General features: G+C 35.8%; 1 protein-coding gene across 2 annotated transcripts in view; it reads right to left on the reverse strand.

Moving 5' to 3' along the window:
- Nucleotides 1-18,961, reverse strand: part of LOC139692390 (insulin-like peptide receptor) — a 645,500-nt gene that overhangs the window by 4,618 nt on the left and 621,921 nt on the right. For both annotated transcript variants that reach the window (XM_071590557.1, XM_071590566.1), the window contains exons 4-18: nucleotides 10,558-10,721; nucleotides 9,854-10,019; nucleotides 9,468-9,581; nucleotides 8,959-9,106; nucleotides 8,320-8,531; nucleotides 7,792-7,972; nucleotides 6,593-6,774; nucleotides 5,810-5,980; nucleotides 4,256-4,433; nucleotides 3,986-4,164; nucleotides 3,406-3,582; nucleotides 3,182-3,333; nucleotides 2,740-2,901; nucleotides 1,576-1,744; nucleotides 96-303 (exon numbers count right to left, since the gene is read on the reverse strand). In XM_071590557.1, coding sequence (XP_071446658.1) covers nucleotides 96-303; nucleotides 1,576-1,744; nucleotides 2,740-2,901; nucleotides 3,182-3,333; nucleotides 3,406-3,582; nucleotides 3,986-4,164; nucleotides 4,256-4,433; nucleotides 5,810-5,980; nucleotides 6,593-6,774; nucleotides 7,792-7,972; nucleotides 8,320-8,531; nucleotides 8,959-9,106; nucleotides 9,468-9,581; nucleotides 9,854-10,019; nucleotides 10,558-10,721 — 2,563 coding nt within the window. The remainder of the gene's footprint in view (nucleotides 1-95; nucleotides 304-1,575; nucleotides 1,745-2,739; nucleotides 2,902-3,181; nucleotides 3,334-3,405; nucleotides 3,583-3,985; nucleotides 4,165-4,255; nucleotides 4,434-5,809; nucleotides 5,981-6,592; nucleotides 6,775-7,791; nucleotides 7,973-8,319; nucleotides 8,532-8,958; nucleotides 9,107-9,467; nucleotides 9,582-9,853; nucleotides 10,020-10,557; nucleotides 10,722-18,961) is intronic.

The raw sequence follows: 18,961 nt of genomic DNA on the forward strand, positions 1-18,961 counted from the left end.
AATACCTTCTGTAAACAATTAGATCCTTAAGTCATCATAAAACATTCATTATATTACATATTGGGAGAAACTTCTGTCAGCTGATTTAAACTTACTTCATTACTGATGCCTCATTCAAGAATTCAACTCTCTCCCTATCAGTGGCATGCTCATTCACAGTCTTAATGGCACATCTTATTTCTGGCTTCCCTTCGACAACATCTCTTGCTATACCTTCATACACCATACCAAAAGACCCTTGACCAAGCTCTCTCAACAATTCAATCTTCTTTCTCGAGACTTCCCACTCATCTGGTAAATATACTGAAAATAAAATGTCATAATGATAAAACAATGTAAAATATCCATCAAAATCTAAATCTTTTAAATATATATTTCATGGATACAACAGCACACTAAGTATGTTTGCATTTTTCTATGAAAGTGAACAGAAATTTTAACTCTCCAATATAAAACATCAGCAAAAAAATCCCATTATTTTCCAGCAAAAATCCCATTCTGTTACAAATTAATGTTCACTGTTGCTTAAAGTAATCTCCGCAACATAGCACACTATTCATAGATCAAAAGAAAATCAAGAAAAGCATGAAGATTATATCTAAAAAAACAAGGAATTAGGTTTAAGAAGAAGAAAATGTACATGTAATTTATAGTAACAATCTATACATGTCAGATGGAATGTTTCTATCTGCCTGTATTCACAATGCTCCATTAACATAATTCATGCATTCGCTCGCCAGAGTAACTTGAAATAGACTTTTCAGATACACCATTGTTCTCAAGTTCAAAGCCTAGCTGTTGGATCTATTTGCACATGTTTTTTTTTCATTTCTTCTTGGAATGCACAAGAGCTTCTGAGGCATCAAACATCTTCTTTTAGTATAATTATCTTTCACAAGAAGACAGTGTATGATTTGAAAAATATTTTTAGAGATGGGAAATTTTTATGCTGGTAAAATGTGTGTTACCACAACACGTGTGATAAATGTGTTTTAAATGTCCAAATTTTCACCCAAATTTAATTTAAGTACTGCCGCAAAATGACTGATGGCTGTTCAAATAATGTTTTAAAACCAACTATTTTCTCCACAGTTGGACTATTTCACCCCCTTAACTTGTGAATTAAGCTATTCTGCATAATCTTACTCTACTCCTTGAAGTTTCAATTAGACCAAGCAAATCATGTTATATTCAAAGATAAAATGAATAGTTGAAATCATACCTGAATACATATCTAATATTCAAAAGTTAGAGCTAATTTACATTTTGAACAGATTTTAACATAGCTATTGGAACTGTTAAGTATCCACATCCCTCAGCTAGGCAAGGCCCACAAACTAAATCATGACGCAAAACTTGAAAAGTGATGCACAATCTCCAAGCACCAATCAATTTAAATGGAATTAGCTGCAAATAAAGTGAGAGGATTTATAAAAGAATGGGAAGCATATGCCAATTTCGTCAATTTGATTGAAGTGCCCGTGGCGACCCCAATATTCATGTTTATGTCAATTAGTACTGAAACAAAACAAAATTATTAAATGTACAATTCATAATTTTAATGAGCTGGCTTACCTGCACTAACATACTCAGGGTTAACAGATGCAATTAATTTCATGTTGGGAACTTTTGGACCAAATTTTCTCCTGAAGAGAACCATCACTATTACAGTCAAAATGATAGATATAAAGATTCCAATGATGACATATATCAATTTGTCATCAACTGGGCTTGATGTTGGCTCCTAAAAATAAGAAAAACAAAAAAATAGTTAAACGATTTAAATAAATAACCTCAATTCACAGTTTTAACATAATCAAATCCTCATAGTGACCATAAACATTGCTTATTCCATTGAAATCTTATTTTATCCATTTAAAATAAAAATTATTGCCATTAACTTATGATGGGCATAGAGCCAAAGTTAATCACTCTGACATTAACTCTACAGATTCCACTCCAATATTAATTGGAGTGGAATCTATAGAGTTATTAATATTGAGGCTCCTATTTCAAACATAGATTGATAGTTCAGTCATTTCTCTTGATAAGAAGTGTTCATAAAATAAGTTCATGGCTAACTTTAACTATACCTAACACAATATACATCCATTTATAAATGAGAGTAATAAAATTGGCATTGATAACAAACAAGTAATACTGTTACTAACTTTTCAAAAGAAATACAAACATGTGGTTGCACAGAAAGCTAAAATACAAATATGACACAAGCGAAAGAACAAAATGTTTCATTTAAATGTACTGGGTAAGGCGCATTCCCATGGGTATTTAAATTCCCACTACATTTTTATTCAGCTAAACAAATGGGACCACCTATGCTTACATTCAAATAATGAATGATTATAACAGATATGGTTTTTTATGGAAATCAAAAATTGATGCCAACTCTAATTAATGAGCATAGTTATAGGCTATGAGCTATAGTTTATAATGAGAATAGTCAAAGTTATGGTATGAGTAGGAAGGGCAGAGTGGTGAGGAGGACATTGTAATAGCCATATTTAATACACTGTATTGATATAGCAACAGATGATGCCTCTAAAACATGGTGGTCTTGAAAGATCTGGTGCTCTTCAAAGAATGGTGGTCTTCTTATGGATTATACTCTTTACATGACTACACTGAACAATATCTACTATCGTACATTATAAATGTACACATATTGAATAATATGAAAAAACTAGAATACAAATTAAAAATAAACTTTGATTTTCTTACCTGAATTATAAACAACTGAGACTTTGTATAAGCACCGTTTCCAGCAAGAGATGTTGCTCTTAATCTCATGCTGTAACTGCCAGGCTGGAGGTTTTTTAAGGTATACGAAGATCCAGATTCTAGATAATGTCTCCTTGTAATGCACTCCACCACAGGTTTATACTGGAATTTAAAGAAAATGCGTTCATAGCATTTAAGTAAGGAGAGGTGAACATTTGCATTCAGAGGCATTTTATCTACTAATGATTAATTCTACATTTCCTTAAAAACTTAATAACTGTGAAACATTATTTTTCAAATTGTGTAAATATTGCCGATTTAAGTCAAAATTTCCACTATCATATGGCAATATCATGCCTAACAGAGCAAATTACATTTATTCACACATGAATAGCATTTCACCCTTCACAGTGGAAATATTATTGAAAGTAAAATTATTTACATTTTCAATGTCGACCCTGCGATATTCAATTTGGTATGTCACTATGATTCCATTAGGTTTCTCTGGTTCTTTCCATTTCAGTTTAACTGTTCCGGCAGTTTCATTAAAGATATCAATGATTAATGACTTGGAATCTACATCATCAGCAGTATCTGAAAGAAAAAGGTATAATTATTTTCTGACCACATTTTTGAGAGGATTTCAAAATGTTGAGTTCTATTTACCAAGTTTAAGAGTCCTCGCTGTCACAATGCTTTTTGCACTACAGTACTTGACTCCAGATGCATTTCTCTTCTCTAATTCTGTCATTTCTCTACATGCTTGCACAGCAATGGTATATTCTGCAAAGTTACGGAGTTCTCTAACAACATATTTGATTCCTACAACATTACGTTCAAAATCTGAAAATGAAATAGAGCATTACTTTTATGGCCTGCATTGTGTTTCATTGTAAAACTAAAGCTTAAAAAAAATCACATATGCCAATGAGTAATTCGACAATTTGAAATAGTAATTATAGAATGCAAGTGAATTAGTCAACTGACAAACTTGCATTTTTAGAGAGAAATAATTATTTAAATTTATCTAGACCTTATCAAAATCTAAATTAATTCACTTTCATTGGATCTGCAGAACACTTAGATAATGAAATAATGCTAAAGGTATTTTATTTTAATTTCTTTATTTGCCCATATTTTTTACTCTACATCCAATCATTTTGGAACTTTTCTCCATTTCCCAAATGCTTAAGAAGACTAAAACTAGATGAACAGCTTTGATACGCCTAATGCCTTCATCACTTACCAGGACGTGGCTGGTTCATAGGTGGAGTTGGAGAAGTAATTGAAGAATCATCATCACTAAAATCCAACATATCCCGGCTTGATGTGTAGTCTTTCTCCTTTAACAATTGAAGGTTGCTAAAGCCAGATCTCAAATCATCTTCTGAGATATCTCTTATGTCCCGTCTTCTTCTGTTATTCCTATCAGAGTATTTAGACAGATAATGCTAAGTAACCAACAAATATTGTTTTTCCAAGTTAAAATATTGGAGTAATTTCATCATCGACCTACCTTTTCACATACACTTTGTTATGCAAAAAATCTTCAAAATGTATTTGAAATTGCACCTCCTTCTCTTTTTGCTTATTTATCTTTTCATTTTTTTCATCGCAAGCACAGGTGTCTTTCTCTGTTTTCTTTTCTTCTTCAGGCATCACTACTGTATGTTTCTTGTCAGGTAAGGTAAGAGCTGTGAAAACATTTGATCCAATAAGATATATTGCATATGAAAGTATTAAGGTACCAACATTTTTTAACCATTTATAAGTAATCCGGACAGTAAATCATTTTCGGAGAGAAGAGAGGAAAGAGTGGGGTAGTATACTATGTTTTTGAATCCAAGAGTTTGATATTCACTTTCCTAATTGGAGATTATTCTTATTTTCCATGGAACAGGAAAGATAGTAATAGATGGATTCAAATAATTCATTTATTAGGCAATAAAAATTCACAATATATTTTGTATATACCATAAGAAGTAACATAAAAAGTAAACAAAAGGAGCTTATGCATTCAAAAACATAAGCAGACAAAAATATAATGCAAAAATTAATGCTTTTCAGTGATTGTTTCAATAAAAAATTTAGATTTTTATCTGGGGTCTTTAGCCTCATCACATATTAAAATGTCATAACAACTCAGAGAATTTAAGATTAGATCAATACAGAATGGAAACATAACTTACATTATGTCAATTAAGTCTTTTGTATTAATCACTTTTACCGCATGACAAGTTTCAGATTGATTTCAGAGCTTTTACCTAAAATTCATGCAATTTTTTTTAAATGAAAAAAAGTTTCTCATTATATTATCTTTCATTGGCAGTGAGTACCAGACTACAGATGCTACACCTATGAAAGTGTCATAACTATTATACTATTGAGGCTTAATTAGAGGGTACATAAATGTATTGTTAAATACATTTAAAGATATCTGAAATGAAAAGCTTAAGTTCAAACAATTATCATGTTTTCTTTTCATAATGGGTTACAACATTATAGGATTAAGTGAAAGGTGTAAGGTAGGATATGTATGCACCATTTTTGGAAGAATCAATTGTTTGCTTTTGTATATACAAAAACATTTTCATACGGTGAAAACTTGAAATAAATTAATTTAAAAATTGGAATTAGAAGTTAAGAAAGCTGAAATTTATGGCCTGCCATTCAGCATATCCCTTATGAATATCTTCCAAAATCATGTCACCTTGTAATTTTGTCATCTGACTTTTTATATACTTAATAAAATAAATATATAATTCTTTACTGCAGCACAATCGATGGCTTTTGTCACAACACATGCCATAAATTAGTACATGACGCAACTTATAATTTACCATGGACTTCTTTCACATACTACAGCATGTATTTTCATTAAACTACTCTTACGAGACTACACTGATGTGACTTACATATTAGTGGAAAGAAATTTAGTGGAGAAAATTATTTGAATATGTCTGATAAAACTAAGTTTTGTCATTGAAAAATCTGCCAGCATATTAAAATCAATGTAGCAATATTTTTCAAATAGCCTATGTTAAGATTTACTGAAAAAAAGAATACTTACGCTCAAAGCAGTAATCTCTTTGTTCTAGGAATACTGGGTCATCTTTTTCCCAAGTTCCAACAACTCTGTAATGCGTTAGATTGCCATTTGGAGATTGGGGTGGCTGCCACTGAATGATAAGCTCGTGACTCGAGTTTGAATAAGCTTTTAGATTTAAAGGGACACTTGGTTCTGAAATTGAATGAAATAACTCATTAATTTAATATCCACTGAATATTTAAAATAACTTGCATAAAAACTATTCACAGTGTACACTGAATACAGTAGGAATTCAGTATAATATGCCATGACACAAGGCATAAGCATGTTTGTTTTCTTTTCAATGAATGCATTAGTGATGTATCACTGCACATGCCAAATGAATATTATATCCTTAATTGTCCAAACATCTGTTTTGTGGAAAGTAAGCCTATAAACTTAATTATAGTGGTCAGGAGAATAGATGAGTTGGTATGAAAGTTAAAATAATGCATATGCTAGAATACATATGTCATATGAAAGCACACATTTTGTATCCCCTCTGATATTTAGGTCATATTTCCATAGTATTTTGGAATAATTTCCAACAGCATAGGGGATTGATTGCCTGAAGTTTTCTTGCCAAAATTTATAAGCTGCCATAGAACTCAAGAATAGGCTGGATAATTTCCTCAAAACCAGAATGTTAATGGAGTGAGTGTGAATAATTTATTTAATATTAATCACAAGGTACCAAATATCTCTATATCATTTTATTGTGGTTTAAATAAATGGTGACAGAAAGCAAAAGTAGGTAAAACTCACCATCAGGTGCGGTTCTGAAGTAATGAATCCTGCTTTGGGCTCCGGTGGTTTCTGTGGCTATGGTATAAGTCTTCACATAGAAAGCATATTGAGTAAATGGTTTGAGGTGAGTAAGTATATGCGTATTTTCTGTGAGATTACCATTAGCATCATGCTGAACGGATACATCATCCACACGCCACCTGTAAAAATTGAATCTTGTTTAATGGAAGCCTACTTTCATAGTATCTTATTACTAAACACCCAGATTATTAGGCCTAAAATGCTAAATTTATGGTATTTTATGAAAAGAAGTCAACAGCTTTTGAGCAATTATTTGTAATTAGAGGGTAGGATACTCACAAGTTCTACCAACAACAGGGCTAAATTTACAAGATCAACGTACACATATCATATCAAGCACTTCTATTCCATTAGATAACACTGAGTACTTCGACCAGCCTTTTTTCATAACTCCTTCACACTGATACTCCCACTGATGTTGGTGAGAAACAGTACATTTTGCACCTGATTCTCACAGACATCTGTGGACAACATCAAAACTAATATGATGAGGAATATTACAGAGAGGAACCTGTCTCATGTACAAATGTGCAGTTTTGTAGGAAATATTTAGTACAATTCCATGAACAAAATGCCAACCTGCAAATACTCCATTTATAAACTCTACATTTTATTGCAATTGAAATCACAGAAAGTGTGAACAACTCACAACACCATTGACTTTTAGTTCATTGGTGGATTGCTTTAAGATTTAAAGAACAATGAGAGGAAAGCTGGAGAAAGAGGGTGGAGGACAAGAGATAATGGGGGTAGAAGAGTGAGGGTGAGCATTAGAGCATGGAGGAATTTAGAAACAAGAGAGATTAAATTACAATGGATAGGAGTATCTATCTAATAGTATAGTACAGTATCTAATGGAACAGAAGAGCAAGTCATATTAGAAATCAGAATTTTGTGGTCATTTTTGATTCAATTTTGTGTTAGCTAATTTGTTGATATATTCAAAAGGAAGCATCAGCACTGCTTAAATCACAACTTTTTTCTTGTGCTATCTAAGAAAATATACTATTATTGTGAGTTTTGTAATAACTTTTCCAGGCACCTTGTTTATTTATATGCATTAATATCTAGAAGCACTTCCTTGATAAATCACTATCACGAGCAGTTTTGGATCAGGCAACTAAAAGTAAACTCACCCATCTCCACCGCAAGCATCTCGCCCATCATAGAGTGTCACATTTTGGGTGGGAGCTTCTGTGACGTATACGACATAACCCAGTAATGATCGTGGATCATGGTGCTTAAAGACGTCCCATATTATAACTGCACTTAAAGAATTCTTCATGGTTACATTAGCTTTCAACTCACTCACATTGCCTGTAAGGTAAGAAAAAAGACTTTAGGTATTATGTTCACAAAACTGGTTTTAAAACAATCTCCAAAGCAATTTCATTAAATTAAAACCACTGATAGTAAAGGAAACTGATGTCCTCATTAAGATGAATTTGCGACTACAGGAACTCACCATTAAACAAAAAAACTTTTAAAAGGAAATACTGATGGGTTCAGAGAATAATTTCAGATTTCAATTCTCTTAACTACATAGAATATGTAAATTGTTTGACTACTCAAATATATTAATTAATTTCTGTCAGTAAATATTTCTTTGGTACCATTATTTATTATACAGGTATATCATTGAATAATAGTAAGCAGTTACTCACATGGGACTTTATCACCATTTGAATTCCTCGCAACTTCCAAGTCAGTGAAGTCTGTGAAATTTGGTTGCTTGAGTTTTTCTATCTTAGAAATACAGAGCTTAGGGTTGAAGTGGAAAAATGGCCGACCATTCTTGATTTTCACCATTTCTTTATTGGAATCTCGATCCCAAAGTTCCTGAAGATTTTGGTTTTCTACTACAACCAACGAGTACCTAAAATAAAATAAAACAACAATGTTTAGAAATGCTTAAAAATAATTGGAAGATTTAAACCAAGTCTTGATTTTGCTTTTAACCGAAAGATATTATTTCACTGTCACAGAGTAATAATGATATGTATGAGGAAATGATATTGACATTTTTTTCTTTTTTTCGTTTTTAATTCATCGCAGGCTATTATAGTCTTCTTAACTATAGCACGTAGAAGAAAATAATATTAGTTTCATGTCAAGGTAAAAATATGATATTGAATTTGGAATAAGATTATGGAATAATAATATTTCATATATTTTATACTAGAATTTATGTTCATGATAAATATATATGAAGTGAGATTCACAAAATAATTAGAGAATTTCCATTTTAATGGATTTCATAGAATTAAGATTTAAATGAACGCAAACAGAGTTTTTCTACTTACTTTAAATACTCTAAATGTCCACCATGGATAACAGAAAGATTCCTGAGAAAGTTCAAGGAAACAAGTGGGAAGGAACGAACTATTTTTAGGTAGCCTTCAATCTCTTCAATCATCTGTAGGTTGTCCTCCAATTCCTTCACGATGTTTTCTAAAAATCAAAAGAGAGACAAATTAAGTCAGACTTACTGACAGGAATCCTAAGCTCTTTTATCAGTTTTGATTCTGTACTGTTACTCCCCAAAACGCCTCAATAATAACAATATAATACGTTTTAGCAGACTAAGAATGAATTTCATGAATGAGTTCTAATAGAGAAACCCATTTCTCCCACAGAATTAAAACTTTTTAAAATAGAAAGCATGAAAAGGTGCGTATTTTGGATAGTGATCCCTAAATGAGGGAAGTGAAACAAAATAAATTATTTGCTTTGAATAGCAATTTTCTTCTTCCAGTAAGGAATTCTTGTCAATGGAGAGATAGTAGCTTGAATAACTTAATTTAGGACTCACTTCCTCCCCTGATTTGTATCTCAAGAGACCCTTTGATATAAGTGCATCCTCGGAGCTGTTGAGCTGCTGCTATGCTGTCAATGTTGGCACCTGGACACTCCTTTCGGCAGGAATCTGAAAAAAATTAAATATTTATGAATATCTACATACTTTGTATTACCATCGAAACAAGCAAGGGGCAAAAAGGGAAATTTTCAAGGTAAATTTATCATAATATTACCAAAATTCATCAATGCTTGACATAATTTTATGGGTTTTGGGGAATAATAAAGAAGGAATTGTTTCAAAGAGAAAATAGAAACTACATCAATTCCTTTGACACTGTAATTGACTGAATATGAAACTATGTAAAGACATTAATTTGGAAATAGAGAAAAATATATTACTATTGCATCTCTCGCATGAATTATTGTTGACAGTGACAAATCCAGGTGGGCAGTCATAAATGCATGTTCTATTGAAGGTTTTCCAAGAATTCCCTTTGTTGCCATTTTCAACAGGAGTCTGCATTCCAAGACACTCTTTGGAATCAATACACCTCCGGTTTAGATACTGGAATACAAACATTTGATTGGAATTAGTCCACAAAAAATAAATACAAACAAATACCCAAGAAAATAAAGCAATATAGAACATAACCTACTGCAGTGAACCATCAAACAATGAAGGTATGAGCAAAATTTTCAGTTAACAAATTAAGACATTAATCTGCTTTGAAAAACAATGGGAAGAAGCTAAGCATGTGCTATTTTCCTATTTCATCTTACAATGTCAATTGCACCTCTGATATTTAAATGATAACTCAAGAATTTTGAGAAAAGAATGCAAATCTTAAGACAAATCTGCTTAGTTTACTTGAACATACACTTTTAGGGGGGAAATAATACACAAATTGGTGCCCTTAGAAAGAATAGTTGTGAAAGAAGCTCGCATTTTGAAAAACAACAGAAGTTTTTGGTGTACTACAGTCGGGCAAATATATCACCGTTATAAAAACATTAACGATAGCTTTCAACATTAATTCTGATGAATTATTTATTATGCCTGAGCACAAATAATAGGTTAAAGAATTTTATTTATGGAGGCTTACCTCGAACGTATTTACTGGACACTCGTTTAAGCAATCTCTTCCAAAGACAACTTTTTTGCATACATAACACTCCTCGGAGGATGGCCCACTGCAACCGCCGCGACACATCTCATGGCAGCATTCACCATGCTCATTGCAGCTTCCCTCGCATTTATCTGGACAAACTGTAAGGAAGGGAACACAAGCGTGAGATACCATAACTATTCTGGAGAGGGTTTAGAATAAAATACCTTGAGCTTGCCATTATTTTAAACGTACTTTTACTAAGTTCTATGAGTTCTGATAGAATCTCTGCCTTGGGCACAGTTAATATTTTGACACCTCTACATCATCAATCTTATAGAATATTGCCAACCAATTTAAAATCATATCAATTTTTGAACAGACAGTGTAGGTTGAGTAGGCTGAGTAGATACTTAATAAAATGATAAGCTGGTAAATTTGAATCTAACCAAGCTTTGGTAAGGCTCGCTCTAAGGAAATTGTGGCATCTCATTGCTCTTGGCACTTGTGGCAGAGGCTCAGAACCACCTGAAGCCAGGGAATGAAGAGGAGACAATCCCTTATTGTGCAGGGAAAGACGCGCACCAGGGTGCTCGAGCAAATTGAATAAATGTTTTCGTCCTATTAGACGGTATTTAAAATCCGTTTCTTATATATGCGGAAGCTCTTGCGAGAGCCTCTCAAACATAACCCTTCAATACTATTTACAAGCATCTAGGTCACCCATGAGTTTGCTCTCATTCCTGGGCATTCAATGAAATATTTTTAAGAGATTGTGAAGTATTTTTTTCGCGCATGATGGCGAAATTTGGCCAGTTAAAGCCTCCTGAAAATAGCTTATTAAGGATAGCTTTTTTCTAGCGCATTTGGGCATTTAGATACATCATAATAACGATGCATTTAAATTAAAAGTTCATTTAAAAGGGGCCAGAAAACGGAGAATACACAACGCAAACAGCAAACGAAAGAGACCGAAAGAGACCTCGTAGCAAGAAAAATACGCTCTTCCCCACTCGTCTCAGTGATGGCGGCGAAAATTCAAGAGCACGCGTAAGTATTTCGGTTGACCCATTAACTTTCTAATAAGGCAATGAGAGCTGTCCAGAACAGCAGCAAGACAAATGTATTGCTGTAGTAATAAACTCGTGGATTACAATGCGCACAACCGCAAAAGAGTGCACTGTCAACGACGCATCCGAAAAAGCCGCAGTGCGGAAATTTATACGCAATTCTTAGCATCTAAACGTAGATTTTCACAGCAGAACATTTGTCATTTTTACGAATTTCAACCATTCGATGGATATAAACATTGATGATTCTACTGTTGGTCGAGATCCATCAATGCATGTCTACTAATGTTAAGGACCGGTAGTTAACGTAATATAAAAATGAAATATTTACCTACCAGGGGTCTTATTCAGTAAGGATGGTAAATCGTCAATTCTAGATAATATGAAGATTGACATTCCAAATCCTGAGGAAAGCGAGCAAAAATTGGAATTTAGCAAGCAATGACATTAACATTTCATCACTGTCTGGGATTGACGCCAAGTCCTTCCTGACTTACCCCATGGGTCAACTAAAACGTTGAGGCCACAAAATCTCGTCTACTTCAAAATATATGCAGCACCTTAAGCCAGGCGACTCAAGGAGACAGTCTCCATTAGATAGTCTCAAAGAAAAGGAGTATTGTAGAAGACATTAACATAATTTCAATAAAGTCCGTCAAAAATATGAAATCAAAATGAAAATTTGATTATTTTTAAATGTCAAAAAGTTTCATGCACTAATGTCGCTCTCTCCATTTATGTTAGAAAAAATTAGTAACTGAAGTTTAACTGCAAAATCACATCTATTTAAAAGCATATTAATATTGAAAATTCATTCTCCGTTGGCCGAAGCAAATGAAAGTGGTGTTGAGAATTTGGATTGTCTGTGATAATAAATAAAATTGAAATCACTGCATTCGCATAGTGTTTCGTAGTCATTATTTTTAAATATTCAAATAAGGTGAAAATTAGAGATTGCGGGGCCATGCGAGTGCCCATCAAATGGTGACTCCGAACGGAGCGGAGATATTTTTTTATCGAAACGCTATAATGCAGGACAACCTAAATCGAGAATTCACTCCGTTCCATCAAATAATTCCAAACGAACTTTATTCTTGGAATAGAATCCAATTGGTTGCCTTAGCTCCATTATGATGAGGATGTAAGAGCTCCTTGAGAGGAGACTGAGACGAATGGACCACTCAAGTTATGCCTCATTTACTATTTCCCAGAAATAACAGCTATACTAAAATAAACCAGGTCCTTCATGTAGCCTAGATGCCTTCACGTAGGAGTGGATGCGTACACCAATTGAATCGATAAGCCTTGCTTTCAGTTTGTGACGTGGTTACAAGGAACCCGGTGTTTGTATCGATTAATTCAGGCGCTGCTTTCCGAATAATTTTTGGCACTCTCCTGCAACATGAGGCTTGATTTCTCACAGGAAAAACCATTAACTTCAAATATACGTTTATTCAGTTGAAACGCCGAAATCTCTTGAAACCCTAATTTTTTGGAATCTCGACGCTCCTACCCTTGTGACACCATTTTACAGTGTGGCAGTAACCCAAGGCCGTTCGATGTGCCATTTATGGGGCAACGGGGTGACGTGCTCTGGAAGTTTACCGCTGGCTACGAGACAAATTGTTGGGCGTGGACAATTTACCGTCAAAACGTTATTACGAAATGTGTTATAGGCAGTTCAATAAGACTTGCAGCCTATATATGAGAATCGATGACTATGCCCACATTTTATTCCCATCTCAATATGCAATGGATATAAAAACTGGACGGCAAGCTACGTGAAGCTTTCTTATTTTAACACATAAGCAAATCAAAAGGCAACAATGCGACGCAGAAAATAGGAAAAATGGCAAAATCAAGAACAAGAAAACAGAAAGACACTAAAATGTGAATTAAATATTCAGTCATAGTCTTATTAAAAGATTATATATATATATATATATATATATATATATATATATATATATATATATATATATATATATATATATATCCTTTGCACCACCTATTACCCCGGAACACACAGACTGAAAACCCTCCTTAAAGACCTGTTTCCAATTTTACATGACAGTGACGCGACCTCATCCTTACTACCCCAATGCCCATCTATCGCATACAGACGACCCGCCAATCTCAAAAACTTTCTGAGATCCACCAACCCTTTGGCGCCCCCCCGTGACAAATTTCCCAATATTTCCCCAACTTGCAACCGCCCCCGATGTAAAACCTGTCCTCTTATTATGCCTACTCCCCTCTTCCTACATCCCCTCATAGCCCCCCCACCTCGTTCCCACGCTAATTGCCTCTCAAAAAATATTATTTATCTTTTATCATGCAAGCATTGCACTTCCTTTTACATAGGTGAATGCATTACCCCCTTATCCATCCGAATGAATAATCACCGGTACTCCTGCAATTCTGCCTCACTCTCTTCTCTTCCTATCCCTTCACACGCCAATTCCCACAACCTTTCATTCGACCAGTGTTTTGCTCTAAGCATCCTAGAATCCCTACCTGATTCAGCCACCAACATAGAGGTGAGGACTCGTGAATCCGCCTACATACTATCCTTCCGTTCCTTTAAAATTCCCACCCTAAACCGCCATATTTAATTTCCCTCCCAGCATTCCCTCCACACCTCCCCTCCACGCCCATAGCTCTTTCCCCTCTCCTCTGCAACAGCATATTTTCAGTCTCTCTTGAAGAAGGCCTCTGAGAGGGCCGAAAGCTCGAACAATTTACCGTGTGAGTGTTCTTTTAAATGTGTCTATTCTTTTCTATTTGTGTTATATTGTGTCAGCCCATTATATATATATATATATATATATATATATATATATATATATATATATATATATTTATATTTATTTATTTACCGACTTTGTTGTGGTGAGATTGAGACTTCATGGTCCCTTCTTCCACCGAACCCCTAAATATTACAGTGAAGACAACTACAAACACCCAACCTTAAGTTAGAGGAAAAGCAACCAATGTAGGGATGGAAACCGCGACCTCTTGATTGGCAGGAAAGGATATTACCCCACCGCCACCACGGCAAACCTTCACTATAAATGGAAATTCTCGTACGTGCCACGTGCTACTAGACACGACTACAAGAAATCCTAGAATGGGGAAAATTAAGATGCGCAAAGATTACATGAGCGAGTGACTACTGGATTAATATAAATCATTAGAATTTCATTTCAGTGCTGACGGAATGATTTTAATCCCACACTAAATAGTAAGGCGAGTCAACAAATAGAAATCAAGGGAAACTGACTTTAGCCAAAATTGAAAATAGGAATACTTTTCCCAATGCCCACATAAAAACAGTATAACACGTAAGATACGAACTGGAGCTAGTCACAAAGATAACATTACGCAAGTAATTGCGTGGCAGATTCCGTGATTAAATGTCAACTATCCAATTGGCTGGAGATAAAACAATCTCTGCCACCACCATGCCTCGGCCAAAAAGAAAATAAGCGGATAGATCCTTGGATTTCAACTGTTACTGAATATTAAATAATAAGTTGTCTGATTTATTTCAACAAAATATTTTATTATATATGTTTTTGTATTCAATGTACCGGAGCAAGATCTAGTTATAACCGATGTAAAGGCTATATTCGGAGTAGCCTAAAGAAAGACGACTTAAAGCGAACATGAGACGAAAAGGGGAATCACCAATATGAAAGATACGCAAGAACATAAAATGGTCTAAATAGATACTACAAAGAAAGTTCTACCCGAAACAAAAAATGAGCAATATTCTTTCAGAATGATGCATCGAAGCTCTAGATGGAATTATTTTCAAATGATATGCTGGATAACTATACGAGAGAATTCTGAAACACGGCAGAAATATGGAGCGCAGGAGAATTTTCTTCAGCATCATACGAGGGTCATCCGGAAAGTAGTACCCGTTCGTGCCGCATGAAGTGCTGACGACGCGAGTAGCCGCTGGACGAGGTCAGATAGCTTCAGTGGCTTGTCTGCCTTCTCTGAGCCAAGTTGCGTGACGCTAGCATTGCCTGTGTTGTTTCTGTGATTGTTTACAATGTTTAAAAAAATTGAGAACGCCGCCAGGTGTGAAGTGAGGGCAGTGATTAAATTCCTCAATGCAAGAAACGTTCGCCCATGTGATATTCATCGCCAATTAAAGGAGGTGTATGGAGACAATGTAATGGACGAGTCGTCTGTTCGGCGGTGGTGTCGCAACTTCAACATGGGGAGGGGGAACACACACGACGATGAGCGTTCGGAGAGACCGTCTGTCATTACAGACCAACTGGTGAGCTCAGTTGACGAATTCGTGAGGAACGATCGGCGCGTCACAATTGATGACATCTGTGAGCATTTTCCCAATGTTTCTCGAACAATTGTTCATGAAATTGTTAAACACCATCTGCATTATGCAAAAATTTGTGCAAGATGGGTCCCTCGCGTATCTCAATGAGCTGGCGGCGAAGGACTATGCAGCAGGAATACAGAAACTTGTCACACGTTATGACAAATGCCTTAATTTGCTTGGAGATTATGTTGAGAAGTAGTTTAAAGTATCCTCTTTCAAATAAAATTTTTTATGTTTGTTAATATTTACTTTTGTGTCTTTATTTCACGAACGGGTACTACTTTCCGGATGACCCTCGTATTACACGCATTACTTCCCCTATCGCCGAATGAACTCAAAGAAATAATTAACTGTCCCTCGAGGTTAAACTCCTCAATTGCAGTTTTAATGACAGCAAATGTTTTATTACTTGCCCTGTTTCTCAGAGAAAATATTAACGCCATAAAACGTGACTCATGAAAACAGAAATTTTTGGCGAGCCAACATCTGAGCCACCACCTCCGCTGCACAACTGGCACGCGCTCCAGTGGATCGCGATTCAGTGAGCTCGATTCCCGCAAGGTGGCGAGAAACCCTTTCGAGTCCCGCGACGAGGACGAGTGGGGGTGGGGGTGGACTGAGTTTGCGGGGTGAGTGTGCATGGAATGGGATATAGGAGGGAAAGGAAGGGTTTTAAGGAGTCCTTTGCATGAAGCGGGCGCGATGGCCAGTGTGGGGAAGGTCGATGGATTTTCGGGGACCGCAAGGGACGCGTGGGAGGGAGGGCATGCGGACTCCACCGTGGCGGGGGTGGGAGACGATCTGGAGGCGCGCCGCCTCCCCTTCACCTCTACCCACCCTCCCACCTCCTAAAACGGCGATTGCACACATTAGTTGACTCGTATAGGAGACAACTTGGAGGACCGACTTTCCCGCGTGTCATACCCACGCCTACACTATCGACCAGGACGAGTTCGACGGAGGGACCACCGCCATAGTCGCCGCCCGAGTTAGTTCGAGCGTAAGCAGAGCAAATTTTATTCATTTTTGCCTTCGATCATTATATAATAGAGGGAATTTCAGTAGAGCCCGATTTCAGGTTATGCTTTTTTGTTAGCAGAGGCAAGTAAATGTATTTTGGCACAATTGTTTAGGCTGTGTCCATCCAAAAACTACCCTAACCGGTAGAATACCAATGATAATAATTTATTAAATTACTAATGAAGTTAATTAATAACAATCTAATATATACTCGAAAATTATTTTGACTGGTCTAAAGCGTTGCTACTGCTTGTAACTATGGCGATTGAACTCTTTTTCTGGAAGTTCAGGTGTGATTGCTCTTTTAAAATGAACGGATTCGGTATTTGATTCGACGAAATGCAATCAGTTCCGAGTCAATTCGTCTGAGCTGAAACAACAGATTGTGCCATTACAATATATTTTCCGGCCTCGATGTTTCTTTGCATCGGGGGTTAATGCAATGAATAGAATGCCGCAACCCCTATTTATTTACACATTCGCCATGAACTTCCAGGGAGGGTATGGATGATTTCCAAGGCCGAAAGGAGAACTGGGGAACGAGATTGGACGTTGGGGGGGGGGGGAGACGGGAAGGGAGATGAGGAAATTCGGGGAGTGAGAGGGCGTACAGGGAAGGGGTCTGAGTCGGCAGCGATGACCCTTCATTTCGCCATCACTGCGTATTAATCCGGAAATATACGAATGATTTTCACATTATGGGATCATTTATCCGCAACTCGCTCGATCCGTAGTGTCCGTCTCAAGTGGAAGTCTCCGGGCGAGGGAAGCATTCAATTGCAAAACCTATGCAAAAGGGAGCGGACGGAAAACGGGAATTTGATCACTTTTAAAAAGTCGTTTACAGTCGTCCACTTAGGAAATATCTAAAAAAGTGAGTAAATGAGTTTCCATCACGAAGAGGGGTCCGTGGATCGAGAGTGAAAGGCTAGTAAAATATACATCAAAATCATCCATGCAGCCCCGCTAATCAAAACCAGTGAGCTGAGCGCATTTTAGCTGCTGTTAGGACATTTTTCATGAGTAATGTTACTGTCGAGGGTAAAATGTTCATTTTAGAAAGAATTCGAAACTGAAAATGACATGAAATAGAGGAATATGTATCATAAATATAGATTTGATCCTATTTCTGTCGAGAGAACGCACTTCGATGGAGAAGCAATAGTAATTTATTTTGATTCCATAGTTTTTTAAGTCTGTCCCACTAATTTTATTTTGCATACATAACCTTCCGATATAGTCTTAAATAATTCAACTCGGACCTTTACCTATGATGAAGTCTTAGAATACATATGTCTTTTTCACTTAAGAGGCAAACATATATTTTTTTATAATAACCATGTAATACTTGGATTCTTCGAACAGCACTATTTTGCTAACCTATCGAATTTCCTATGAATTTTCAAATATTTCCTTTATTAAAACTTTTTCCTATACGTCCCAAGTAGCGGCCGTAAATTCTAAACTTGATGTAATTAATGCCAAATATTACCTCTCCATAAATTTGTCGTCACATTTATTATCCACTCATCAAATTAAACCAGGTTTCTTAGCTAATACGAAATAAAATCTTTCCTTCTATTCCGGTAAGAAGTAAAGGCTATTTTTTTACCTTCTCGGCCCTCACGTCCTGGATAAAATTTAATTTTCAATTCGGACGACGAATTTCATACAGACATGAACTCTCTGAAAATCACGATACACGACATTACTGACATGAATTTGACCACGATATTTTTCGATATACCCGGAATTCATTTTCCAATGTCGATATGGTAACACCATCTCGGTATTTATTTATTTGGAAGATCGATGGGATGAAATAGCTCTTAGCTTGGGTCGCGGGCCTCCGCCGACGAGGAGGGGGCCTTTGGGCTGTTGGAGAGGGGAGGGGGCAGTGAGCATCCTAGGGGACTTGGCTCTCATCCCCGAGATTTCCTCCCTCCAGCTTCAG

This window comes from Hetaerina americana, unplaced genomic scaffold (assembly GCF_022747635.1).
Source record: "Hetaerina americana unplaced genomic scaffold, ioHetAmer1.1.p SCAF_1, whole genome shotgun sequence".
Classification (NCBI taxonomy): Eukaryota; Metazoa; Arthropoda; class Insecta; order Odonata; family Calopterygidae; genus Hetaerina; species Hetaerina americana.